At 43.1% G+C, this 27,452-nt stretch overlaps 1 protein-coding gene across 2 annotated transcripts in view; it reads right to left on the reverse strand.

The window, feature by feature from the left end:
• Nucleotides 1-27,452, reverse strand: part of PRKAR2A (protein kinase cAMP-dependent type II regulatory subunit alpha) — a 150,989-nt gene that overhangs the window by 31,754 nt on the left and 91,783 nt on the right. Inside the window, exons 7-12 of one of the 2 annotated variants that reach the window (XM_032319063.1) lie at nt 26,577-26,678; nt 26,341-26,415; nt 12,537-12,602; nt 9,943-10,084; nt 9,349-9,482; nt 5,611-7,115 (exon numbers count right to left, since the gene is read on the reverse strand). In XM_032319063.1, coding sequence (XP_032174954.1) covers nt 9,349-9,482; nt 9,943-10,084; nt 12,537-12,602; nt 26,341-26,415; nt 26,577-26,678 — 519 coding nt within the window. In that variant the 3' untranslated portion in view covers nt 5,611-7,115. Of the gene's footprint in view, nt 1-5,610; nt 7,116-9,348; nt 9,483-9,942; nt 10,085-12,536; nt 12,603-26,340; nt 26,416-26,576; nt 26,679-27,452 lie in introns of those variants that run through there. The other variant, XM_032319073.1, reaches the window with a different exon arrangement.

A 27,452-nucleotide genomic window follows, 5' to 3' on the forward strand; every position in this document is an offset into this window, starting at 1 on the left:
GCTGTCCTGGGCTCAGGGATCTATCAGAAAACCCTTCCCTGCCTGTTTCTTAAATCAAGCTGGCCTTTCTCGCTCCACACCACCCACTCAGGCCCTCGGCTCCCAAGGGTTGGATGGGTAGTTCCCAGTCCAGAACACGATGTTCCCACCAGGACAGGGCAGGACCCAGGTCCCCCGCTACCCTACCCCCTCCCCTGCTTCCATAGCCCTGGGAAGTGGGCCACACAGGGAGGGGCTGGCTGCAAGTCATTCCTGATTTTTTTGTTGTTGTTACGGAACAAAAGGCAGGAAAATTACCAAGAAAAAGATCCCACAGGGCCAGGGTGGAGGCGGTTCCCAGCACATCATGCTGGATGCACACCCTGTCCCCACCGCATCCAGGCCACAAAGAGCCTAGAAGGACACTGAGAAACTCCCATTGTGCTCGCCTGGTCTCAGCGAGCCCCACTCTGGCATGCTTTGTGTACCTTTGCCTCACTTTGTAAACCTAGCCCTGGACCAGTTCCCAGGTACAAAGCTAGCCCTCCTGGGACATAAAACTAGTTATATCTGTTTATCAGGTATGAGAATCACTCACATAGGTTTTCATTTGGGAGGCCAGTTCTCTGTCAGGGAGTAGGGCCTGCTTTCACTGTGAGCCAGAGATGGCCAGCTTGAAGTGAGCACAAGGAGAAGAGTCCACACCAGCCCCTTAACCCCAGCCTCCCACCGAAGCCTGGCCTCCTGTGACTGGGCCTTGGTCCAGTCCAGGCAGGTGAAGGGTCAGACTAGAATTCCACTGGGCCAACACACATGGGCAGCCAAGGGCAGCGGAGTGGATGCCCTCCCATGAGCCTGCTTCCTTCTTTCCAGAGGAGCTGGAGGATCTCCAACTCATCCTCATCTCACCAGTGTCAGCCCGGAGCTGCCAGCCCAGTGGAACCATCTTGAGTTCTGAGGTAGGGGCAGTGCCTGAAGTGGGGATCTGGGGGTCTGGTCTGTCCTCCAGCTCTGTCCTGGGTAGGAAAGCAGTCTGGCTTCCAGAGCTGCCAGGGCTGCAGCTCTCAGCGGGGGGAACAGCCCCCCGTCTGGGGTCATAGGAGCCTGTGTGTGGCCTCATTTCTCATCCTGGGCCAGGGGCCACAGGACAGGACGCCAGGAGTCCAGCCTGGCCCTTGTGCTATTCCAGCTCGCCTGAATCAATGCACAGTGGTCCCAAAGGCCTCTGCCCTGACTGTTGTGCAGATCCAAGCCTCAGCTTCGGGTCCCCCTCTCCTCTAGCTGCCCAGGCTGGGCCCATGACAGGCATGGGAGAGTGTGCTGCGGGTGTCCCTGCATGCCTAGGCCTTTCATCTTCAGAATGAAAATGTCCAGTTTAGGGGCACCTGGGTGGCTCAGTCAGTTGAATGTTTGCCTTTGGCTTAGGTCATGATCTCCAGGTCCTGAGATCCAACCCTCTGTTAGGCTCTCTGCTCAGTGGGGAGTCTGCTTCTCCCTCTCCCTCTGCCCCTCACCCCCACTCGTGCTCTCTCTCTCTCATTCTGCTCTCTCAAAATCTTTTTTAAAAAATAAAGAAAAAGGAAAAAAAAAGAAAAAAGAAAACGTCCAGTTTAACTATGCTTGGATGTTATGCTGGCAAGTGCTGATTTGCTTATCTGGTGGATCTAGACTTTAGCTATTCCTTTTTACCAGTTTACTAAGAAAACAAAACAAAACAAAACAAAACACACAACTGAACACTCCTCCCTCCTCATTCTGGGGGCAGGAGGACCTGGCCAAGAAGGGGGTTGCTGGATCCTGGCTTCCAGTAGCATACACAGCGACTTGTGATCCCTGGCTCAGTGCAGTTCTGCACAGGGAGGAAGTGGTGGGCTGATGGCCAAGAAGGCCACAGAGATTTGGCTGGTACTATTTTCATCTGTGTTCCCCAAGAGCTGGCCCACAATGCCCATTCTTCTGCCTGTCAGGATGGACTGATTGGTGCGGTCCTAGTGTCTGTGGTAGCTCCTTTGGTTTCACAGTTCAGCCTGGCCAGCCTCCTGCCCTGCGGTCTACAAATGGGCTAGGCACCACTTGACTTTACTTAAAGACATACTTAAGGGAGCCTGTGTGGCTCAGTGGGTTAAACCTCTGCCTTCGGCTCAGGTCATGATCTCAGGGTCCTGGGATGGAGTCCCACATCAGGCTCTCTGCTTGGTGGGGAGCCTGTTTCTCTCTCTCTCTGCCTGCCTCTCTGCCTACTTGTGATCTCTCTCTGCCTGTCAAATAAATAAATAAAATCTTTAAAAAAAAAAAAAAGACATACTTAAAGGGAAGCCAGTTGGGGCGCCTGGATGGCTCAGTGAATTAGGCGTCTGCCTTCAGCTCAGGTCATGATCCTAGGGTCCTGCAATCGAGCCCCATGTCAGGCTCCCTGCTCAGCCAGGAGCCTGCTTCTCCCTTTCCTTCTGCCCCTCCTCTGCTTGAGCTTCCTCTCACTCTTCTCTCTCAAATAAATAAATGAAATCTTTAAAAAAAAAAAAAAAAGACAAGCTCATTACTGGTTTTATAGGAGAGAAAGAAATGCTCCCAGGATCAAGGATTTTGGCTGGGAAAAAGTCAAAGAGGAAGGGGTAGAATGTCACACAGAAGAGACTAACTTTCAGAAGTTTGATTTTTAGCCCATGACATCACAAAACGCAACCTAGACCCAAAACTCATCTCTGGCCAAGTTTCATCCTGATGTTTAGGATGACTAGGATGAAGGTGACAATTTCTTAGACATCCCTACCTGGAGGGGGTCTCCTTCAAACCTCAAGTTTAGGGGCGCCTGGGTGGCTCAGTCATTAAGTGTCTGCCTTTGGCTTGGGTTGTGATTCCAGGGGCCTGGGATTGAGCCCCACACTGGGCTGGCTCCCTGCTTGGCGAGAGGCCTGCTTCTCCCTCTCCTACTCCCCCTGCTTGTGTTCCCTCTTTCGCTGTGTCTCTACCGAATAAATAAAATCTTAAAAAAAAAAACACCCTCAAGTCTAGTCTTTCTAGACTAGACACTTTTATAGTGCCCCAGATACTTGTGCAGCCAGAATTACACAATGCAGGCTAGAGCAGAAAGGGACAATGCACACCTCGTGTCCAAACTACTCACTTTACGAAGAGGCAGTGGCTGCCCTGAAGAAGGGCAGCGTCACCAAGGGCAACAACAAGGCACTGGGCGCATGATCATCCTTGAAATAGGAGAACAGGGCTGCTGTCTATGTGAGTCCAGAAACATGGAGGATAAGCTCCGTCATCAGAAGAAAGGTCCAGAATGCCCTGGTGGACCTCAGTATCATTCTTGATAATTCCTGTGGTTTAAACAGTGTCATGGTGTGCCTGGGTGGCTCAGCTGGTTAAACGTCTGTCTTTGGCTCAGGTCATGATCCCAGGGTACTGGGATGGAGCCCTGCGTTGGGCTACTTGCTCATTGGGGAGCCTGCTTCTCCTTCGCCCTCTACCCCCTGGCTCCTGTTCTCTGTATCTCAAAGAAATAAAAATTTTAAAACAAAACAAAACAAAAAACCACAGTGTCAGGAATGTCCATAGGAGGTCATCAGAATTTGCTCCATGAGGGGTGCCTGGGTGGCTCAGTCAGTTAAGTATCTGCCTTCATCCGAGGTAATGATCCTGAAGTCCCAGGATCAAGCTCCATGTCAGGCTCCCTGCTCAGGGGAGAGTCTGCTTCTCCCTCTGCCCCTCCATCCCTGTGCTTGCTCTCACTCTCTCAAATAAAATCCTTAAAAAAAATTTATTCAATGCATGAATAACTCATTTCTGACATTCTAATTCAGAAATTGGATAATACTCATCTAAATTCACAAGTCATTGCTCAGTAAGTTCCTGGTCTACACCCAGCATTTTATCTGCATATCCCCGAATAGCGAGGTAACAATATCCGTGCCATCATCTGTGATGGGGCAGTTGTCCACAGAGAGGATGGGTATGGGTAAAGGAAGCAAAATTCATACTTAACACGAGGCCTTGTGAAACAAACACAGATTCCTTAATCACAGTGTAAATAAACTGGTTTAATTCTGTTATTATAAAATAGATGCTCTAAGATCACTGAGGATAAGTACAGAACATACAAGAAGGCAAAGTCCTCATGTCACATGAATCCTTTGAGGCTGAGACTGTGGACATGATCTTATTGTTGTCCTGGCACTTCTTAACTGTTCATAGTGATACCACCACTAAAACTACAAAAGCCAAGTCGTATTTAATTTTTAAAGCCTCGAAATAAGGCCTGTTTGGTTTTGAGACAGCTCAGCTACCAGTTTCTTGAGCTCCGTGGGCTATCTCAAATGTTCACCCCCTACTTGACTCTTTTGTACTACCAGGTTAAGCAAGATTAAACGGGAACATGATTTTGCCAAACAGCTTCTTTTGGTCACTTGGAAAGAAACGTTAGGTACACAAGGTTATCACAGAGTCATTGCTCCTTCTCGTGATAGCCATGCTACTGAGAAGGAAATGATAGAAGTAATCTTGTCAGACAGAGATGCTGTCTGCTGGGCTTCACTGGGGAGTTTATCTATCCTGGCAAGGGACAGACTTGACGCCCTTCCACAGCAGACCCGACAACTCAAATACCATGCTGGGATAGTTAATTTTTTAAAAATTTAAATTTTTAAGTTCGTTTTTAAAGATTTTATTTATTTTAGAGAGACAGCATGTGAGTGGGGGTAGGGCAGAGGGAATGGAAGAGAGAGAGAATCCTAAGCCACACCCAGTGTGGAGCCCAATGTGGGACTCAATCTCATGACCCTGAGATCATGAACTGAGCCAAAAATCAAGAGTCATATGGTTAACCAACTGAGCCACCCAGGTGTCCCTAAATTTTTTAGTTTCTAAGTAGACTCCATGCCCAGTCTCATGACCCTGAGATCAAGACCTGAGCTGAGATCAAGAGTCAGAAGCTTACCTGACTGAGTGCCCCTAGGACAGTTAATTTTATGTGTCAACTTGACTGGGCCATGGGGCGGGGATATTTGGTCAGCCATTGTTCTGGGAGTTTCTGTAAGGGTGTTCTGGGATGAGCTCAACATTTAAATCAGTAGGCTGAGTAAAGCACATAGCCCTCTCCAGTGTGGGTGGGCCTCATCTAATCAGTTGAAGGTCCAACCATAACAAAAAGACTCTTTCTTGAGTAAGAGAATTTTCCTGCCTGACTGCCTTCAAACTGAGGTATTGATTCTTCTTGGGTTTCCAGTCTGCTAACTTTCTAAAAGGAACTACTCTATCAGCTCTTACGGTTCTCAACCCTTCACATTTAGACTGGAATGAAATTATCAGCTCTCCTTGGTCTACAGTTTGCCAACTCATCCTGCAGATCTTGAGACCTGCCTGCTCCATTACTGCATAAGCCAATTTCTTATAATAAATTTCTTTACAAACACACACACACACACACACACACACACACACAGACACACACACACGGAGACACATTCCTTATTGGTTCTTATTGGAGAACCCTAACACACATGTCCAGGCCTTCTATCTAATTTTCAAGAGCTCACATCCCAGTCCCAGCAATGTATCTGCCAGATGAGTACTATGATGGCCTGGAACCCTAAAATGAGAGGACAAACAACACAGGGCCACACCAAAAAGTCAGACATGATTTGTCAGCCTTTATTAACCAAGAGCAAAGCCGAGCCCTAGAGTTTCCTTTTAAAAAACCCAACCTTGTTTATGGCAAACAATGATTTAATTATATGTTCAATACTACAGAGCAAGACTTGATCACTTTCTAATCACTTATTCTTCTGAGATTAATATACAAGTGTAAAACGGTTAAAATAAGATTCTCCCCAATGATTTAAAAACAATTCCAATTGAAAGACATTTCAAACACAATGTGTAGAACTCAGGACCAAAAAAAGACCTTAAAACATTTTACCTTTGAGGTAGCATAATAATGCTGAATTAGATCTCCTTTATTACAATGAGCTTAAGAAAAAAATGAGGAAATCTACCTTTTGCTCAAGGTGGGCTAAATGGTTTTCTGCAAATCCCCCATGAGGTTAGTGACAGAATTTTTTTTTCTTTTTCTTTTTTTTTTTAAAGTATAAAGATAGCCCTGCAGTGTGTAAAAGGAAACCCACAGGGGAAGGCTGCTTCCCATAAAATAGACATTAGAATCATTGAGGAACGTCAGCAGTCAAGACAGGAGGAACAAGAGGTAATTGTAGTGAAAAACCAAAACAACTTGTATCTTGGCAAGACTGGTTTACAAATGTATGTCAAGAACAAAAATTCCAACATCAGCCAACCGAAAACAAAAGATAAAAGATGACATTCATGGGTCTTTTTCCTTTTTCTCTGTGCAAAAATGCTCTTTCACTTTTTCTAAATGAGAGAAGGCTGTTTGTACACTGTGACTTGACATGGAAATGCTGTGTACCCAGGGTGCCGCTGGGCACCAGTGGCACCTCTCACTGACTACCATTGTGAGCAGAGAATCTGGGCATTAAGAGGATGAACATGACCTCTCCGGGCCGGAGAACCACTTCTTGCCACTTTGCTGCTGAATTCACTCATTAAACTGCTCAAAGAAAAGCTGCACTCTGACTTCTGAGAACCTACTGCAATTATATGTGAGACTGTCAACTAAGAGGACAGCACACATGACGCCCTTCTTCAGAGACTACGACCAAATGAAGAGGGTGGGCATGATAAACTGGGCTTAGAAAGAAGGATAATACTATAGGTTGGGCGTCAAGGCTCAAGGAGTATTTTCCACTACCCCAAATCCACAGCAAAGCCAGGAAAGACAGCGTGAAGCTCTAACCCACGGAAGAGAACATAAAAGGGATCTCTTCCCAACACACACCTCCGCTCGAGGCCCAACCAAAAGTGCAGGGATTGCCGGGCATAATGTAGACACCAGAGCCCTCAGTCGAACTTGGTCTGCCACCTCAGATTCCCCACGCTGTGAAGAGAACCGGAACACTGTCGGACTCCTGGCACTATTTCACTCACGCTGGTCCCTTTAAAGTCTTCCTTCCTCAAGCCAGACCCCCAAGGGGCCCTGTATGCAGTGAGGGTCTGGACTCGTGATCCGTATGTCAGTCTGTAGTTAGAGCTGGAGGGCTTAAACCTGGATGACTTCTACTCTGTAAAACAGTGACCATCAGTGAGTTGGGGGTATCAAAGAGGCTTCTGTGAGGGGGAAGACTGAACTGGGATGTGCAAGAAGGCCGCATGAGAAGGCCCATGCCTAACAGCCTGGAGGAGTGACTCAGGACACTAGGCACCCAGCCGGCCCTGACTGATGCTGGCATGGGGGGTACAAGGGAGCATCTGCTCAGTGTTTAAACAGAGTCCTCACGTAGTTTGGGCTAGGCCTCTGTGACACCCCTAAAGCTCCATGTACTTGCTACTTTTGGACGAAACAGGTGTGATTCTTGTCTGCTAAAGTACAAGATCTGCTTTCTTAACTTATTTGATACTAAAACAACGCCCTAGAAAGAACAACCTTGGAAAATCGTGGGAAGAAAACCACATGGGCTTTCCCAGCGCTAGCTGCCTGTTTTGGAGTATTAGTTACAACCTTTCATGATGCTGGGAGCTGCAATGCAGATTACCTCGCTAGGGCAGGCTGAAGGCAGTCTCCTGCTTTCACCTCACAGAACACAAGAAAAAGGGAGACTTTGACCAAGGTTGTGGTGAGTCACCACTCTGGAAATCTCTCCACTGCACAGTCCATGGCAAAAAGCAGAGAGCCTGGCTTCCGTGGAGAATGGAAGTGACCATGTGGGCTCCATCGTTATCCTACAACAGGAATGACTCAAGCCCCAGCATGCAGTCTCTCAGCGATTTACTGAGTTATGCAAGTTTAAAAAGTAAATCATACTGGAAAGGGCCTCTTGCTTTAATATAAACTTGGCTACAATATTCAAATTCATCTCTATGCAAACTTCATACTGCTCTTAGGATCTCTGGCAGCATCTGGTTCTAAGTCATTCATCCTGAAATATATCTAGTTGAGATAATTCATCAGAATTCTGCTTGATATAATTAAAAGGTTAAAAAGTTTTGAAATATAAGCTAATTTACTTTCCTCTGGGGTTAATAACTGGAACCCCAAATATCCCAACACCTTAATTAGAACAGCTCTTTGCAGTAATTCTATGAAATGGCAAAGGATTCGATTTTTAAAAACAAAGAATTGATCTTCAGGATGAATGCCCGAGTCAGCTGACACACTGAAGCATATGAATAGGTCCAACAGGAGTTCCCTACATACAGAAATAACATTTTTTTAAATTTCAAAAAAATAGCTGCTTCTTCTTTAAAGAGTTTAAAAATTGACAGTTCAACAGCAAAGTTGGTAACAACACTGGAGTAGAAGGAAAGGGCTCTCTTTGTAGTATGACCTCTTGCTGGCACACTGCCATTATTGGCTGGTGGGGCAACTGGAAACAAGATGGCAGGAGTTGCCCAGGGAAGTATTTGGGTCAGATAAAGTGATGGCACATCCAGACCCGGGCTCCTCAGAAATGGACAGTAGTTCACTCAGGCAAACCACACAGAGATTAAATAAAACAAAATAAAATCTACTAAAACAAAACAGAACAAACCAAAACCCCCAACCCAGAAAACCTTCCCTGGCTCTCTACTACCTGAAGAATGTGTTGAACCCAGATTTTTTGCTTTAACACAGGTCCTCACGACCAATCAGTGTGCTCTGGGGTGCTGACCCGCTAGGCCCTGGGGTAGGGCCTTTCCCTCAGCATCGCTGGGAGTTTGGAGACAGCTGTCATGGGCGCAGCTGTCAGGTGACAGTACAGGGCCTCAGGCTCACAGACCTCATACTACCTGCCGCCATCTTCTACTGTAAAACTGAACTACGAGTGTGAACATATGTGGACTTTCTCAAAGGACAAATGAGAAGATCAAGGGCTACAACATTTCCTCCCTCGAGAAAGATCAGGGGCGGGAGTCTACAGTTAAGCACGGGTCTGTGCAGACCTGTGATGACTTTCAACAGCAACAGTAGCAGCCAGAGAGGAAAGGAACATGATGACGCTGTGGACTTGGTATCAGGCACTTAAATTGTTGGAGAGACATGCCATTTTGAACCAAAGATGTGACAGCTGGGTTGGAATAATCATTATGAGTGGTCTAATAATGGGCTTTCAGAAGCAAAGTGGAGGAGGTGTGGGTTGAACCTCTGCCCATCTTTTAGTGCTGACTTTCAAGTTTTCTAAATGCCCACGGCCATAGCAATGGCAGCGGCGGGGGCAACAGCAGGAACGGTTCTGTCGTGTCTGTCTTGTGTGTGTGTTCTGTGGCTGACCGGAAGGTTTTGGTGTCACACTGAGAAGGCTCTGGGGTGTGGCACACCTACTGCCCGGGGTCAATCAGATCCAGGCTGGAGCCAAACATCTTCACCAGCTGTTCCTCGTAGTGGGAGATGTTCCTCTTCATGATGTCCATGCAGGGCCCCAGAAGCCTCTCAAATGCTTGTACATCCATCACTGCGTTGTTAAAAAGAGGCGCGAGAGAGAATGAATTCTCTACACCAATAATTCAAGTCACTTCCCTCACCCAAACCTTTTCTCACATATACCAGTTCACCTTAGGGAACCAGACTAGGGGAGGCTGGGCGCTGGGGAAGGATGGGTGTGTCTCTGTGAGGGCAGCCGGACTCTATCCTCTGTCTGCGACTTTGCAGAGCCCGACAGCACCTATTCACTCTGTCCCGACGGAGCCCCGGACACCTGCCTCCGAGACTGCCCGTCACAGGCTATCCTCACTCAGTGCTCAGCAGTGTTTGCTCAAGGGGTACATCCGCCCATTTTTAGCTGGTCCCACAGACTGTTCAAGCCTCGATGTGTGTGAGAACTGGTGAAATGAGTCGAGGCTTTCTGAGAGAAAAAAAATATATCGCATGTTGGGGAAAAAAGTATTCGTGCAAGAAGAATTTATTTTTCTTACCTAAACATTTGACATCTCCCACTGCATAAGCCGAAGCAGCTCTAGGTTTGTTGGTGACCAGCGCAAGCTCTCCAAAGTACTGCCCCTTGTGGCAACGGGCAATCTCAACCTCCTGGTTCCCGCCATCCTTGTTGGCTTTAGTCTAGAGCAGATAGAAGACATGACCTAGGCTGATTTCAGAATCACAGCTGAGCACGTCCAGTTACACGCACTTCCATTCCCTTCTCAGGACACTTAAAACACAATTACTGAGAAATTCACTTTGCGGAGGCACTAACTGTACCATGTACACTGCACAGGCTAATTCATCTCAGCGCTCTGGTTTAATTAGAGGAGTTGGCTTTTACTTGGGGCTTCATCCAAGCCCCAACACTGTTCAGGTAATGGCTAAATATCGAGAGGCAAGGAGCAGACCATTTTCTTTGGAAGGTTTTATATATATCTTCCAAAGGAAAAAAATATGTATGTATTATAACATATATATATTATGTCGATATATATGATCATACTGTAGTGTCAATTATATATTAACATAAAATACATATATTTTTAAATATATTATATACATTTACATTATATATATATATAAAAGAATGCTGTCCTTTTGGTAGATGCTGACTTCTACTTCTACTTTTGCTAATTCCTGCTGAATGATGTCAACGTTTCTCTTAGGTAAAGTCACAATCCTGGGTTACTCCTTGATTCGATACCATGCCTTTCTTGAACAATATAGTAACAAATCTTTTTAGGTCCTATATGCTTCTTAAGTTAATGGTTCCCTCCAACACCGCACACATATTTTTAGAAGAGCCGAGTGACTAAAAAAAAACTTTTCTTTATAATGTTCAACCTGGATATTTAGCGGTTTAACTCTGTATTAAGAAATCAAGCAAGGGGGGTGCCTGGCTGGCTCAGTTGGTTAAGCATCTGCCTTCAGCTCAAGTCATGATCCTGGGGTCCTGGGATGGAGCCCCACATCGGGGTCCCTGCTCAATGGGTATTCTGCTTCTCCCTTTCCCTACGCCCCTCCACTTGTGCTCTCTCTCTCTCACACATAAATAAAATCTTAAAAAAAAAAAAAAGAAATCAAGCAGGTTATAATTTGTGCTTATCAAATTACAGAAAATAATGTGGCATATTTTATGTAATATCTAGTGTTTCCTCTCTCTCTCTTTTTTTTTTTTTTAAACAAATTCATCTGCTAAACTAAGCAATAATCTCAGGAAAGAATTATTGAGAATTACTGGTAAGAATTAGTCTCAATCTCTAAGAGTCACTTTGGGTTACATGCAGATAATTCCCTTTACACTTCTGCCCCAACCTGTTTGCTCCAAAGCTGACCTGCTCCATCAGAGCCAACAATCTCCTTCCAATTACCGTAGCATTCTCTAGGACGGCAGTTTGTGCCCACCTAGTTCCTTCTTTAGAGTAGCAGTTACCACACGGTCACATGAATGCCAGCCCCCTGGGGGATTTGTTATAATGTGGATTCTCACTCAGGGTTCTAGGGCAGAGGCCAAGCCTCTGGATTCCTAAGGAGCTTCCCCAAACCCCAGGGCCACAGTGCTGCTGGTCCCACATACCTAATACTAATCCGTGATCAGAAGGTGCCAATGAGTATTTGAGAAATGTACTAACATCTATCACTAGTCCAAAAACAATCAGTAAAAGACCATAGATGTTTCAGTCTATTGTTTCATGTGAAACAGATCTATCTTTAATAGAGATTTAATATTTTTAAATCTATTTTTAACAGAGGCGGTAATCATGTTTTTCTTTCTCCATATTTAACTTTTACTAAAGATATTCTTTAAAAGGTTTCATATTAGGTTAGAATTATATTTAACTATTTTAACAAATTCTACATTCTTTTTTTTTTTTTTTTTTTTAAGATTTTTTATTTATTTATTTGTCAGAGAGAGAGAGCGAGCACAGGCAGACAGAGTGGAAGGCAGAGTCAGAGGGAGAAGCAGGCTCCCTGCAGAGCAAGGAGCCCGATGTGGGACTCGATCCCAGGACGCTGGGATCATGACCTGAGCCGAAGGCAGCTGCTTAACCAACTGAGCCACCCAGGCGTCCCACAAATTCTACATTCTTAAAAAAAAATTGGAATAGGGAAATCTGGTGACGATGGATTTATTATGAAGACCACTCCTCCCACCTACTGGCCATCAGTTTTCCAGGCCTCACCCATCCATGAAATGGCACAGTAATATTGGTCCTACAAACCTCCTCCCCAGTGCTCTAGAAAGGAAGCTTTTTTCATATTCAACACCCACGTGTATGCCTTTATCACATAATTCCTTCACTTTCGACTATGGAGTTTATCTTTTTCTTACTGATTTGTAGGCCAGTATTTCTCATGTTAATGATGCCACAGAGGCAAAGGCAATAGGAACAAGCAGAAATGCACCAAGTCCCCACCACTGCACCAAGTCCCCACCACTGGAGGTTCTTACACGTGGGTCTTTGCCAATCACATACCTCACAGAATGATGGTTTGTTACACTAGACACACTTCACATTATTTAAAGCCAGCAGCTACTTTCTGGGCACGCACCTGGCAGAACGTGCACCATCACACAGAGACTCACCTTGCTTCTGATCAGGATGCTCACCTCACCAGACTCTATAATGTAGAAGCTATCAGCCTTTTCGCCCTAGAAAGGGACAGAAGGTCATTAGAGCTATACATATGTATTGGCGAGAGACACGTCATTTTCTCGTTGCCTTGATTTGTATTTATTTGCCAGCTCTACAAATTAACCAAGGGCTGACAAATTCAGCACAAAACCAGAGGATCCTGGTCACTGGGACTATCAGTCCAACTACGACTGACGCATGTCTCTCACTTCCTAACATGGAATAGTCACATTTCTCCCCATGAGCATGCCCAGGCGGCACACAGATCACTGCTGCTGCTGCTCAGGTCAGTCTGCTATTGAAACCTGTGACCAGGGGAGGGGGCGCAGGGGGACCAAGAGGCAAGACTGCTATAGAAAATATCAAGGTGGGGGTGCCTGAGTGGCTCAGTGGGTTAAGCCTCTGCCTTCGGCTCAGGTCATGATCTCAGGGTCCTGGGATGGAGCCCCGCATTGGGCTTTCTGCTTGGCAGGGAGCCTGCTTCCGCCTCTCTGCCTACTTCTGATCTCTCTCTCTGTCAAACAAATAAAAAATAAATCTTTAAAAAAAAGAAAATATCAAGGTGACTCCTGGCTACCCCTGAGCTTAGGGCCCAGGGATAATCCGGAACATCAAGTGCAGCCCCTCGGGAGGACAGCCTGGGTCTGGAGAAAGCCCTGTCTTGGTGAGGGAGGTACTTTGATGTGGGTTGATGTCACTCTTGCGAGTCTCAGGCTTTTCTTTTGCTTGCTTTTTGATTTTAAACCACTTGGCTGAACCAGTCCTTCAGGTATTTCAACAAGTAATTAAGTACTTACTATGTGCCAAGGCACTGTTCTAAGCATGTGAGACGCATCCGTGGACAAAACAAATATCCCTACCCTTGTAGAAATCACAGTCTGAAAGGGCAAACAAACTATAAACAATCAACATGGTGAATCAGCAAATGATACTGTTGTGTCCGAAGGCAATTAAGTACTCAGGGGAGAAAGCAGAGCAGGCACTGTGGGGTCTGGAGGGCTGGGGGAGGAGATGGCTACAGTATACCGCAGAGTTTCATCAAGGTGGTAAAACCTGAGCAAAGGCTACAATGAGGCAAGAGTTCAGGAAGCAGACGGAAGCCCATTTCCGTCTCCGACCTCTCTCTCGTAGCATCTGGAGCAACAATCATCTAGGCTGGGTAATTCAGTACTAATCCTGTGTCTTCATTCCATGTGCGTCCTATGTCTTCAGAAGAATCTACACTTGTGAATTTTCAAAAGACTTCAACTTTGATGACCGCAGAGAACTCCAAGTGGACATCCTAAGGCGGAGGCCGCCATTCCTGAGTGAGTCTAGTCTCAGTTCACTACATAACAATCATCGCTCCATGTGAGAAGAAGCCACAGCTCTGTAAAGGGGGGTCTTGGGTTTCTGCGCTGTTGTGTCGGGTAGGTACCCTGTACCCACAGGCCAAATCAACATGAAATTGTAGAATTACACAAATTAACTCCCTGACACGAGTTGCTGAAGGAAACTCAGGGGGATCCAGAGGCAGGATCACCAGCAGGAAGAGTGGTTTCTAGGTCCAAGAAGAGTTTCATAAAGGAAGATGTGATTACCAGTGTTCAGTACTACTGGGAGGTCAAGAGTAGTAATGATTCACATGTGTGGAAACATTCTGGTGACCAAGATGAGAGTTGGGTGAGTGGTAGCCATAAGCCAAAGGAGGGACAGGTGGTGAAGAGTGGTGCCTGAGCTCTTTTTGTTTGTTAGGATGGATGTGCTCATTTTTCAAGGCTGCAGCCCAATGAACTTTCACACATGTATGCATCTGTGTGACCGCCCCCTCGATCAAAACAGAAAATCTTTCTGGCCTCCACCCTACAGAGTGTTTTGTAGTCAAAACCACCATGACTTCACTATTAGGTAACTGTTTCTGACTTCTGTCCTTGTAATTTTCCTTAACTTCTGTTAAGGAAAGGAAGGCTGTTCCTTAACTTCATGTAAACGGAATCATACATTGCCTTTTGTGTCTGGCTCCTGCCAGTCCACCTTGCGAGCCCACACTTTGCATATGCCTGCCTGTGAAAGGGATAAGCTGGTTGCTGGAGTAAAACAGAGCGAGTGGAGGAATGTGAGTGACTTGGGCATTTCTACAGGATCGAAAGAATGAGTGTGATGAACAGGGAGCCCAAATAAAACAGAATCTGCTAACGGTGCTGTGTGCTTACTCCCAGCAGGCACGCTGGAGAGCACTGCATGTACACTGCTTCACATAATCACCTGAGAAGTCAATAAAGTTGGTACTACTGCTATCCCGTTTTACAGATGAGTTCCCTCACATGCTCAAAAGGTAAATAACTTTGCCATAGGAGGTGAGGGAATAGCTGGTGGATTCAAAACTGAGAGGAGATGGGAAGGAATTATTAGCAAGACCACGTGGACTAATAGGCTTGCTTAGGTAAAAAAGCTCTTCTCTTTCTCTAGACCAGAGGAAGCACCATCTCTGATGCTTTTAATTTTAGTAATTTGCTAATATATCACCAGAAAGGATTATCATAGTTTACAAACAATTTAAGAAGAAAAATTTAAAATAAAACCATGAATGATGAAAATAGTCTATGGAGGGTGGGTGCCTGGTAGCTTAGTGCGTTAAGTGTCTGTGTTTGGCTCAGGTCATGATCCTGGAGTCCCGGGATCAAGTTCCAGGATTGAGTCCCTGCTCAACAGGGAGTCTGCTTAGCTCTCTCTGCCCCTCACCCCTGTTCTCGTGCTCTCTCTCTCTCACTAATTAATAAAACCTTTTTAAAAATGTGTAAGGCTATAATAAGAGAAACTCTGAAGGGAGAAGCTCGCCAGAGGCTCCCCTGCCAGCACATATGGTCTAGAGAACACCCAGAGACAGGCTGAAATGTACACTAGCATCCCACAAGCCTCTGCAACAGGTGGTGGCTTCTGTTCTTTTGATCGCATCTGGGCCCTAACTGGACACCTGCACTAAGTGAGGCTCCCACCCTCAGGCACATTCACATGTAAAGAACAGCTGGTTTGCAGGAAGGGGCTAGTGGCATGTTGGTGCTAAAGAGCCATAGCAGTCAGAGCACAACTGTAAAGAGGGACTTCAGGCAGCAGTCTCTAAATGTTGACCATCACCACCGATCTTTAGGGATTCGGGGAAGCTCTTTTTTTTGTTTGTTTGTTTTGTTTTGTTTTAAAGATTTTATTTATTTTTTTGACAGAGAGAGAGATCACTAGTAGGCAGAGAGATAGGCGGGAGGGGGGGGAAGCAGGCTCCCCGCTGAGCAGAGAGCCCGATGCGGGGCTCGATCCCAGGATCCTGAGATCATGACCTGAGCCGAAGGCAGAAGCTTAACCCAACTGAGCCACCCAGGTGCCCCAAAGCTTCTAGTTTTTAAAATGCCATGATGGAAAAAGAAGAAAGGCTAGAAAGTAAATGGCTAAGCAACCAACTCAAGAGAATTGGGGGGGGGGATACCAAAATCAAAGCAGAAGAAAGGAAATAAGATAAAGACAGAAAGTAATGGAAAAGGAAATATTCAATAGGATTAATAAAAGGTGAGAGCTGGTTCTTCAAAAAGACTGAAAGAATTGATAAGCCCCTTGCAAACTTGAGCAAGAAAAAAAAAAAAAAAGAAGAAGGCACAAACAACAGTATCAGGAATGAAGATAGGAACATCGTTCTAGATGTATATATTTAAAAGGTGTTATGGGGAAGCAATTAACAAAACTAGAAGGCAGCCTATGGAATGGGAGAAGATATATGGGACAAAGGGTTAGCATCCAAAATCCATAAAGAACTGATCAAACGCATCACCCAAAAAACAAATAATCCAGTTAAGTAATGGGCAGAAGATTTGAATAGACACTTTTCCAAAGAAGACATCCAGATGGCCAACACACACATGAAGAGATGCTCAACATCACTCATCATCAGGGAAATAGAAATCAAAACCATGATGAGATACCACCTCACACCTGTCAGAATGGCTAAAAATAACAACACAAGAGCCAACAGGTGTTGGTGAGGATGTGGAGAAAGGAGAACCCTCTTGAATTGTTGGTGGGAATCCAAATTAGTGTAGCCACTCTGGAGAAGTTTTGGAGGTTCCTCAAAAAGTTAAAAATAGAACTACTCTATGACCCAGCAATTGCACTACTAGGTATTTATCCAAGGGATATAAAAATACAGATTCAAAAGGGTATGTGTACCCCAATGTTTATAGCAGCATTGTCAATAAGAGCCAAACTATGGAGAGAGCCTAAATGTTCAACCAATGAATGGATAAAGAAAATGTGGTATACACACACACACACACACACACACAGGAATATTAGCCATGAAAAAAGAATGAGATCTTGCCATTTGCAACAACATGAATGGAGCTAAAGTGTATTATGCTCAGCAAAATAAGAGGAATACAAATACTATATGATTTCACTCATGTGTGGAATTTAAGAAAGAAAACAGATGAACATATTGGGAAGAGTGGGAGGAAAGGAGAGAGGAAAATAAACAGTAAGAGACTGTTAACGAAAGAGAACGGAGAGTTGATGGAGAGAGAGGTGGGGACAGATGGGCTAGATGGGGGATGGGCAGAAAGGACGGCACTTGTGATGAGCACTGGGGATTGTATGTAAGTGATGAATCCCTGAATTCTACTCCAGAAATTAATTTTGCACTCTATGTTAACTACGGAAAATTTAAATCAAAAATTTAAAAAAAAAGGTTTCATAGGAACATTATGACCAAGCTTTGTGCCAATAACACTGAATTTTAGACAAAGATGAAACAGAAAGCATAAATAGTTTAACAATTAATTTAATCTGTAGTAAAAAATCTTCCTACAAAAGAAACACTGGTAAGTTCCTTAAGATAACCAAGAAATCCCAGCCTTTTCTTTCTTTCTTTCTTTTTTTTTTTTAAGATTTTATTTATTTGACAGAGAGAGAGAGAGAGCGAGAGCATGCACAAGCAGGGGGAGCAATAGGCAAAGGGAGAGAAAGAAGCAGACTCCCCGCTGATCAGGAAGCCCAGTGGGGGACTCCATCCCAGGACCTGGGTTCATGACCTGAGTCAAAACCACATGCTTAACAGACAACCACCCAAGGAATTCTAGTCTTATACAAACTCAGATAATAGGAAGAGAACAGAATCCCAGCTTACATTAGGAGTCTAACATCCTGATATAAAAATCTGACAAAGCTGCTATAAGAAAAGAAAATTACAGATCAGCCTCACTTGGGAATATAGCCATGAAATCTTAAACAAAATATTAAGAAACTGGATTCATCAACATATGAAAAGGATACCACACAATGACCAAGTTGGTTTATTTTATCTCAGCAACAAAAGTCTATTTTCACATTTCAAAATCAAATCAATGTAATCACTGAGGCCTCCTTCATAACAGCTAAAAACTAGAAACACCCCTAATGTCCCTCAGCAGTGGGAAGCAGTTTATTCACACACTGACACACTGTACAGCACACCAACAACCTACAGCTGCATACAGCAATGTGGGTGAATGCTGAGCAAAAGAAGATGCAAGTAAAAGACGACTTTCTAATTCCAATGTAGAAATTTAAAAAAATAGCAAGATGGGGCCGTATTATTTAGGATGGATACCTAAGTGGCAAAACTACAAAGGAAAGTAAATACATGACTACCATAAAGGTCAGAAAGGGAGGTAGGAGGGCTGTGACTAGGAAGGAACTCATGAGGTGTAAGGGTATTTCTCTGAAAATACCTAGAAAATATATTTCTGGATTATAGAGTAAATTCAGCTTTCCAGGATAAGGATAAATTTCTCTCAAAAGGGTTTCAGCTAAGTTATTCTATTAATGGTGAATAAAACTTCCTGCTGCATTTTGGAATTCTCAGATTCCTACTTTTTGCCAAGTTAACAGGTATAAAAATATTTCTCACTGTGGTTTTTAATTTGCACTTCCTCATTACTCAATGAGGCTGAAGCCAATTCATTTTTCACTGATGCCAGAACTATGCTTTGAGAATACAATTCTCATAGTGTCATCCTTCCTCTTAAAAATCTTTGAAAGTGCTTCTCAAACATTTCCACCAAGTATTCTTAGTGCAAGGGCATTACCAGTCTTGGAATAGTCTGTATCAGTGGTTTTCAAACTTTAGCAAACATTAAAATTGTTTGGAGGTGTTGTTGATACCAAAACCAGACAAAGAGATCACAAGGAGGGGGTGCCTGGGTGGCTCAGTGGGGTAAAGCCTCTGCCTTTGGCTCAGGTCATGATCCCAGGGTCTTGGGACTGAGCTCCGAGCAGGGAGCCTGCTTCCCTCTCTGCCTGCCTCTCTGCCTACTTGTGATCTCTGTCTGTCAAATAAATAAAATCTTTAAAAAGAAGAAAAAAAAATAAGACATCACAAGGAGAGAAAACTAGAGACCAACATCCTTTATAAACAGAGAAGTCCTTAATAAGGGAGTTACCCACTACATACTAGATGGGATGCTGCCTAATTCACTTAGTAAATTAATACTTAATTTATTATTGCTTAATAAGGTAATTATTTAATAAAGCCAATTACATCTTCAAATTAAAAAAAAATTTTTTTTAAATTAAATTCCATAATAAATAAAAAAGATAATATATCATGACCAAGTAGGGCTCACTCCAGGATGGAAGCTTGGTTTAATATTCAAAATTCAATCAATATTAAAAAAAGTAAAGGGACGGGGAGGCTGGGTGGCTCAGTGGGTTAAAGCCTCGGCCTTCGGCTCAGGTCATGATCCCAGGGTCCTGGGATCCAGCCCCGAATTGGGCTCTCTGCTCAGCAGGAAGCCTGCTTCCCCCTCTCTCTCTGCCTGCCTCTCGCCTACCTGTGATCTCATCTCTGTCAAATAAATAAATAAAATCTTTTAAAGAAAGTTAAGCAGGGGCGCCTGGATGGCCCAGTGAGTTAAGCTTCTACCTTCGCTCAGGTCATGATCCCAGGGTCCTGGGATGGAGCCCCACATCAGGCGCTCTGCTCAGTGGGGAGTCTGCTTCCCCCTCTCTCTCTGCCTCTCTGCCTACTTGTGCTCTCTCTCTGTCAAATAAATAAATAAAATCTTAAAAAAAAAAAGTCAAGCAATGTAATTTTTATTTTTAACTAAAAAAGAAAACCCATATGAGCACCTCAATAAAAATGGCAAAAGCATCTGACAAAATTTAACAACTTTTCATGATAAAAACTGAGAAAACCAGGAAGAGAAGGGCCCTTCCCTAACCCAATTAACGGTATTTATAAAGAAGCTTACAGTTTACATTATATTTAATGGTGAACAATTAAATACTTTCCTCCTGAGATCAATAACAAGATCAGTAACAAGACAAAGATGTCTGTTCTCAGCATTTCTATTCAATATTGTACTGGAGGACCCAGCCAATACAATAAGGTAAATTAATTAAAAATGAAAAAGAAGGTTGGGCGCCTGGGTGGCTCAGTGGGTTGAGCCTCTGCCTTTGGCTTGGGTCACGATCCCAGGGTCCTGGGATCAAGCCCCGCATTGGGCTCTCTGCTCATCAGGGAGCCTGCTTCCCTTCCTCTCTCTCTGCCTGCCTGTCTACTTGTGATATCTCTGTCAAATAAATAAATAAAAAATCTTAACAAAAAATGAAAAAGAAGGCATACAGAAGTAAAACTGTACTTGTTCCTAAACAAAACAATCATCTCTACAGAAAATCCCAAGAAGCTACAAAAAAGCTACTAAAATCAGTGAGGTTAGCAAGGTTATAAATACCACAGGATCAATATGCAAAATTCAACTGTATTCTTATACACTAGCAATAAATAATTAAAAATTGAAAAAAGGAAAACCACCTAGAATAATGTTAAAAGTATGAAATATCCAGGTATAAATTTTTTTTAAATTTTTTATTTTATTTATTTTCAGAAGGAGACACAGCAGTGAGAGAGGGAACTCAAGCAGGGGGAGAGGGAGAGGGATAAGCAGACACAGGCTCAAACCCAGGACCCTGGGATCATGACCCGAGCTGAAGGCAAAGGCTTAATGAGTTAGCCACCCTGGTGCCCCAGATCCAGGTATAATTTTAACAGATGTGTAAGACTTGAAAATATAAAATATTAGAGAAAAATTAAAACATATAGAAAAATTTAAAAAATTATAGATGGGGCGCCTGGGTGTCTCAGTCAGTGAAGCATCTGCCTTCAGCTTGGGTCATGATCCCAAGGTCCTGGGATCAAGTACCACATGGAGCTCCCTGCTCAGTGGGAAGCCTGCTTCTCCCTCTCCCACTTCCCCTACTTGTGTTCCCTCTCTCACTATTTCCCTCTCTGTCAAATAAATAAATAAAATCTTAAAAAAAAAACCTTTATAGATATCTATGTTCACGAACAATGTATGTATGTTTCTGACAATAAGCTTTTTTTATTATAATGTAAATGACTGACATTAAACTTTTGATTACTGAGGCAACCACTTCAAAGACACCCATCTTGAATAAACACATTGCCAGTTATACAACTAGAGAAAAAGCCAGGCTGCTTCCACCTATGAAGTTTCCCTTTTAGAAAGCCCTGGGAAACACAGAAAACTGACCACTTGAGTGACCCCACTTTTCTCTTCACACTCCTTAATTCCTGCTCTGATATTTTAAATTCACCAATAAAGAGTGAACCTGCCAAACCCTAGGGACTCCACCCTCATCCCCCATAAAGACAGAATTCCAGGTCCCCCACCCTACTCTGTGACTTCACTGTGTGGCTCTGGATGTGCTATATACCCTCCAGGATCTGTGAGTAATAAACCTGTTTTTTCAAAGTTCTCTCATGATTGTTGCTGAGGTAAGTCTTGTAGTCATAATAAGAATCACAAGGGCTGGTCCAGTCATAATACTGGCTCTGGAGAAATGTCTGTGGGGGCTTGCTAGGAGTAGGTGAGTGCCCCAGGCATTCCTAGCTGACAGCATCACTACTGATGGCCCGAGACTGACACAAAACACTCACTATTGTTACAATGTCAATTCCTCCCCCAACTGACCTATAGATTCAACATATTCCCAAAAAAAAAACCTCAGCAGGCTTTTTTGGTAGAAATTGTTATGTTGGTTCTAATATACAGAAATGAAAAGAGCACAGAATAGCCAAGATAATTATGAAAAGGAAGAAAAAAAAACTGGAGGGCTTCAACTATCTGATTTTAAGACGTAGTATAAAAAGCTTTTATAATCAAAACACAGCAGTTTTCAATGGAACAAAACAGAGACCAGAAATAGACCCAAAAACATACAGCCAAAATTTTTCAATACAACTATCAGGGCAATTGGATAGGATAATCTTTTCAGCAAATGACTCTGGAACAATTGGACATCTATACGCAAAGCCCTGTAAAAAACTTTACACCATGTACAAAAATTAACTCAAAATGGGTCACAGATCAGAGATACCTGACTGGCTCAGTCAGCAGAGCATGTGACTCTTGATCTCAGGGTCATGAGTTCAAGCCCCATGTTAGCCATGGAGCATACTTAAAAAAAAAAGGAGGGGGGATCACAGATCTAAATGTATGAGTTAAAACTATGGAATATGTACAACTGCCCTGTTCAATACAGTAGCATGTGGCTACTGAGCACTTGAAATGTGGCTTCTATAGATTTAGATGTGTTTTAAGTATAAAACACACATCAAATTTTGAAGACTGAATACCAAAAAAAAAGATGGAAAGTATTTCATCACTGAATTTTTATATCACTTAGATGTTGAAATGGTGTTATTTAAAGATAAAGATACATCTAGCATATTATTAGAATTAAGTTCACTTTTAAAAAAAAATTTGGCTGCTAAAAAATTTTAAATTACATATGCATCTTACATAATATTTATTTAATAGTGCTTTCCTAGGAGAAAGTCTTATTGAACTTGCAAAGTTTTTAAATAGGGCATGAGAATAAATGAACTACAAGAGAAAAAAATTATAAACTAGACTCTTCAAAATGAAAAACTTTTGGTTTTTAAAAGCTACTATTAAGAAAGTAAAGGTATGGGATGCCTGGGTGGCTCAGTCATTAGGCATCTGCCTTCGGCTCAGGTCATGATCCTAGTAGGGTAAAGCCCCGCACAGGGCTCCCGCTCAACAGGAAGCCTGCTTCTTCCTCTCCCACTCCCCCTGCTTATATTCCCTCTCTCTCTCTCTCTCTCTCTCTCTCTCTGTGTCAAATAAAATCTTAAAAAAAAAAAAAAGTGAAGGGATAAGAGAAGTGGGTAGGGGATGGGCTACATGGGTGATGGGGATTAAGGAGGGCACTTGTTATGATGGGCACTGGGTCTTACAAGTAAGTGATGAATCACTAAGTTCTACTCCTGAAACCAATATTACACTGTATGTTAACTAACTAGAATTTAAATAAAAGTTTGGAAAAAAAATAAATAAAAAAGAAAAGAAAATGGGGCACCTGGGTGGCTTAGCTGGTTAAGAGTCTGCCTCCAGCTCAGGTCATTTTCCTGAGGTCCTGGAATCAAGACCTGCATCAGGCTTCCTGCTCAGCAGGGAGTCTGCTTCTCCCTCTGCCCCTCCCCCTGCTCCTGCTCTCTCTTGAGCTCAGGCTCTCTCTTTCTCTCTCAATTAAAATAGAATCTTTTAAAAAATTTTAAAAAAGAGAAAAGAAAATGAAGAGACAAACCATAGCTATAACCACAGAATGGAAGAAATATTTGCCAATCATATGTCTGATAAATGATTTGTAGTCAGAGCACATAAAGAACTCTTACAATTCAATAATAAGAAGCCAAATTACCTAATTGTAAATACGGCAAAAGATCCGCAGCAATTTCATCAAAAAAACATGTGGATGGCAAGCAGCCACAGGAAAAAGATGCTCAACATCATTAGACGTTAGGCAAATGCAAATGAAAACCAAAATGAATTACCACTTCCTACCCACTAGAATGGCTGAAATTAAAATGACTGTTGATACTAAATGTTGATGAGGGTGCAGAACAACTGGAATTCTAGTACATTGCTAGGGGAATGCAAAATGGTAGAGCCATTTTTAAAAACAGCTTGGCAGTTTGTTAGCCATACATTTCCCATATGACTCAGCAATTCCACAAAAACATACGTCCACACAAAGACTTGTGTAAGAATGTTCAATGCAGCTATATTCATAATTACCCCAAACTGGAAAGACTTCAAATGTCCCTCAACTGATGAGTGGAAAGACAAATTATGGTACATCCATACAGTGAAACAGTGCCCAGCAATAAAAAGGAACTATCCACCGACACATATGACATGAAAAAAATCTCAAAAACATCATGCTAAGAGAAAGAAGTCAGACACAAAAGACTACATGTGCTACGATTTCATTCATATGAAATTCCAGAAAAGGAATTTCTGTAGTGTTAAAAACAAATTAGTAGTTTCCAAGAGTTAAGGGGTGGAGCAGTGGACTGACTATGAGGGAACTTCTTGGGGTGATGGAAATGCCATATACTATGATTCTGTGATTGTAGGAATGGCTATAAAACTCCAGAATTGTATACTTGGTGATTTTATTTTATATAAAATATACTGTAACACGGGGTGCCTGGGTGGCTCAGTGGGTTAAAGCCTCTGTCTTCGGCTTGGGTCATGATCTCAGGGTCCTGGGATCGAGCCCTGCATCCGGGCTGTCTGCTCAGCAGGGAGCCTGCTTCCCCCTCTCTCTCTGCCTGCCTCTCTGCCTACTTGTGATCTCTGTCTGTCAAATAAATAAATGAAATCTCTCTCTCTCTCTCTCTCTCTCCATATATATATATATGTGTGTGTGTGTGTGTGTGTGTGTATATATATATATATATATATATAGTAACAAAGCTGACCAAAAGGAACAAACAGAACAACATACAACAGTAGTTTCTGACTCCCAAGAACTTGCACTTCTAACAATTCCTATCAAATTCCCAGATGATGCTGATGTTGCTGTTCCTGGGACCTCACTTGGAGACCCCCCCGTCTAGAGACACTGGTGAAAGGGGTCTAGAATAAGCTGAGATCATCCTAATTCTTGCCCATTCTGTGCCACCACCTAGTGTTCTTATCTTCAAGAGAACAGACACTCCAGAAAACACCACAGCTTCTCATACCTCCTGGCACACATCCTGAGGGCCTGGGACATTCAGAATGAACTAGGGGTCCTTTGGGAGTAAATTAAAGCACCTCAGATTCAGAAGCAAATTCGACCTGTCAACATGTCCCATTCTTACAACTCAGCCTGACATTCTTAACAGACCAGGACACCTGCCCTGGAACACAGCTTACACCCACAGGCTTTTGCTCATACTGTTCCTTTGTCCTAAAAGACCTTTTCCTGACCTCAACTACTGAAGCTGCACTTATTCTAAGCCCAGCCCCAAATGGTATTTTCCCCACAAAACCATATGGAATACTTCCTTTCCTACATTCCAACACTGACATTCATGTGGTTTTTTTTTTTTTAAGATTTTATTTATTTGTCAGAGACAGAGAGAGAGAAATTGAGAGGATAGACAGGGGGAGTGGCAGGCTAAGGGAGAAGCAGACTCCCCGCTGAGCAAGAAGCCTGATGCGGAACTGGATCCCAGGACTCTGGGATCATGACCTGAGCCACCCAGATGCCTCATGTGTTCCTTCATTATAGTGCTTATATCTAGTTCCACCTGCGTATCTTAATAAATGTCTATAGAGAATCAAACTAATTTCTAACTAAAGAAATTATTAACAGTAGGGGTACCCAGGAAACAAAGGCATTTAGAGATGCCACTCATAGTTTTTTTGTTAGTCCTTTTTCTCTGGGAGTTTCTCTCTCTCCTTCTGTGATAATAAGCCTGAATTAGTCCTTGTAGGGCTGGTTGGGCCAACTCTACCCACTGGCCCTAGGGATGGGCTCAGGACTTAGGTTTGACCAATCTGAGTCTTTTCTCCTCCAAGCTCCAGCTCTGGGTTCATGATGGAAACATTACCCAACCCAAACCAACCAGGAGTCTTGTCAGTGTTCCTGCCAGAACCACAGGCAGAGAAGTTTACACCTTTAATTACATATAATTAAAGACGTAAGCATAGTAGATAAGGAAAATTATTACACAATACTCACAATGACCCAGGCCACTGTGTGGTGATCCTTACAGCACCCAAAAATAACATGAGAGAAAGGCACAAAGGAAACATTAAAGACAACTTAGATGGGGCGCCTGGGTGGCTCCGTGGGTTAAGCCTCTGCCTTCGGCTCAGGTCATGATCTCGGGGTCCTGGGATCGAGCCCCACATTGGGCTTTCTGTTTGGCGGGAAGCCTACTTCCTCCTCTCTCTCTGCCTGCCTCTCTGCCTACCTGTGATCTCTCTCTGTGTTAAATAAATAAATAAAATCTTCTTCTTCTTCTTCTTTTTTTTTTTTAAAGACAATTTAGAAATCTGGTCAATCACTGAAGACTGAAGATCCTGGCTTATGCTGAATTAGCTAAGAGGGCACCTTTGTTCCAAACATAGAAGGTAAAGGGCACAACCTTTAGACCTTCTCCAGGCTTTATCACCAATGGATAAAGCTTACTCAAGGGTTAGAAGAGAATGATGTCCAAAAGAACAAACATAAGAAACCAGCAAAAAGGAAATGGAGGCAAGAGATGTGCATGTGTCTACGACATGAACGCCAATGGGCTTCAGAAGACTCTGTAGGAAGTGTGTCCCAGCAGCTGGCAACATGAGCTCCCACCAAACTGAGAGGACAAGGGATATATCCATCCTTCAGGAGGTGATTCTCAAGGAAAGTGCTGCACAGGGACCTGCTCACCTGCGTGATTATGCGCTCTCCATCCTTATAGACCTTCTCTCCTATTACATCCACAATCTTCATTCGTTCTGACACCTGAAACAATGGACATACCCATAAACTACAAGGAAAAGATCTCAATTGAAAATCACAAGATCTAAACAACACAGAAATGGGTTAAAATAATCCAATATGAAAATTTAATAGTTTTAAATCTTAAATCTCCATAAACAGACTCTTATTCAAATACACTTTACCTCTAGTGATTTAAGGAGGGGCACAGACTCAATAAATGATTCAAACATCCTTCTCTTTTTTGCATTGTTTTTCACTATGATTCTTCTAAAAGTCACACGGTCCTACAAGAAAGAACATGAAAATTCTGGTAAGTGCCCCTGTAAGAAAACATCTATGGTTTAATTAACTGGATGACAGCAAAAATTAGAGGACTATGGAATGTCCTGGGCCAAATAAGTGTTTAATGACATTTTAATCTGAGTCACCACTGGAAGAGAAAGACTGGTAGCCTGTGTCAGACAGATGTCCACTGTATAATTCCTCGCTATCCAGTATTCCATGAGTGCCACCTATGGGTCATGAACAGAATAGGAAACTCCCAAACACTTGCAAGCTCACGGTCACTGTTCAATGTGAAAAGATGCATCTTTGAAAAAAAGAGAGAAAACAATCAAAGGGCTCTTGCCCTCAACACGGAGACAATACAAAATATATGGGAATAAAAAAATCTACAGACAGAATACAAAATGTCCTAGGTAAACAATTAAGATGAGAAGAGTAAGCGCCACAAGAATTCTGAGGAGGGAGGGAGAGAGATCACAGCAGGCTGGAGTGATCAAGGACATTTTTGTTGCAAAAATATAAATTTTGGTGGGCCGCCTGGGTGGCTCAGTTGATTAAGCATCCAACTCAGTCTCAGCTCAGGTCTTGATCTCAAGGTCATGAGTTCAGGCCCTAAGCAAACAAACAAATATTATATATATAAATTATATATAAACATATACATTTTTAAATTTTTAATATAGTTTTTAAAAAATATAAATTTGCAGGGACCTGAAGGAGGGGGAGAATTTAAATTAATGGAAAGAGAGGGGAAGAAACTCAAGGTGGAAGGT

This window comes from Mustela erminea, chromosome 1 (genome assembly GCF_009829155.1).
Source record: "Mustela erminea isolate mMusErm1 chromosome 1, mMusErm1.Pri, whole genome shotgun sequence".
In the NCBI taxonomy this organism is placed as follows: Eukaryota; Metazoa; Chordata; class Mammalia; order Carnivora; family Mustelidae; genus Mustela; species Mustela erminea.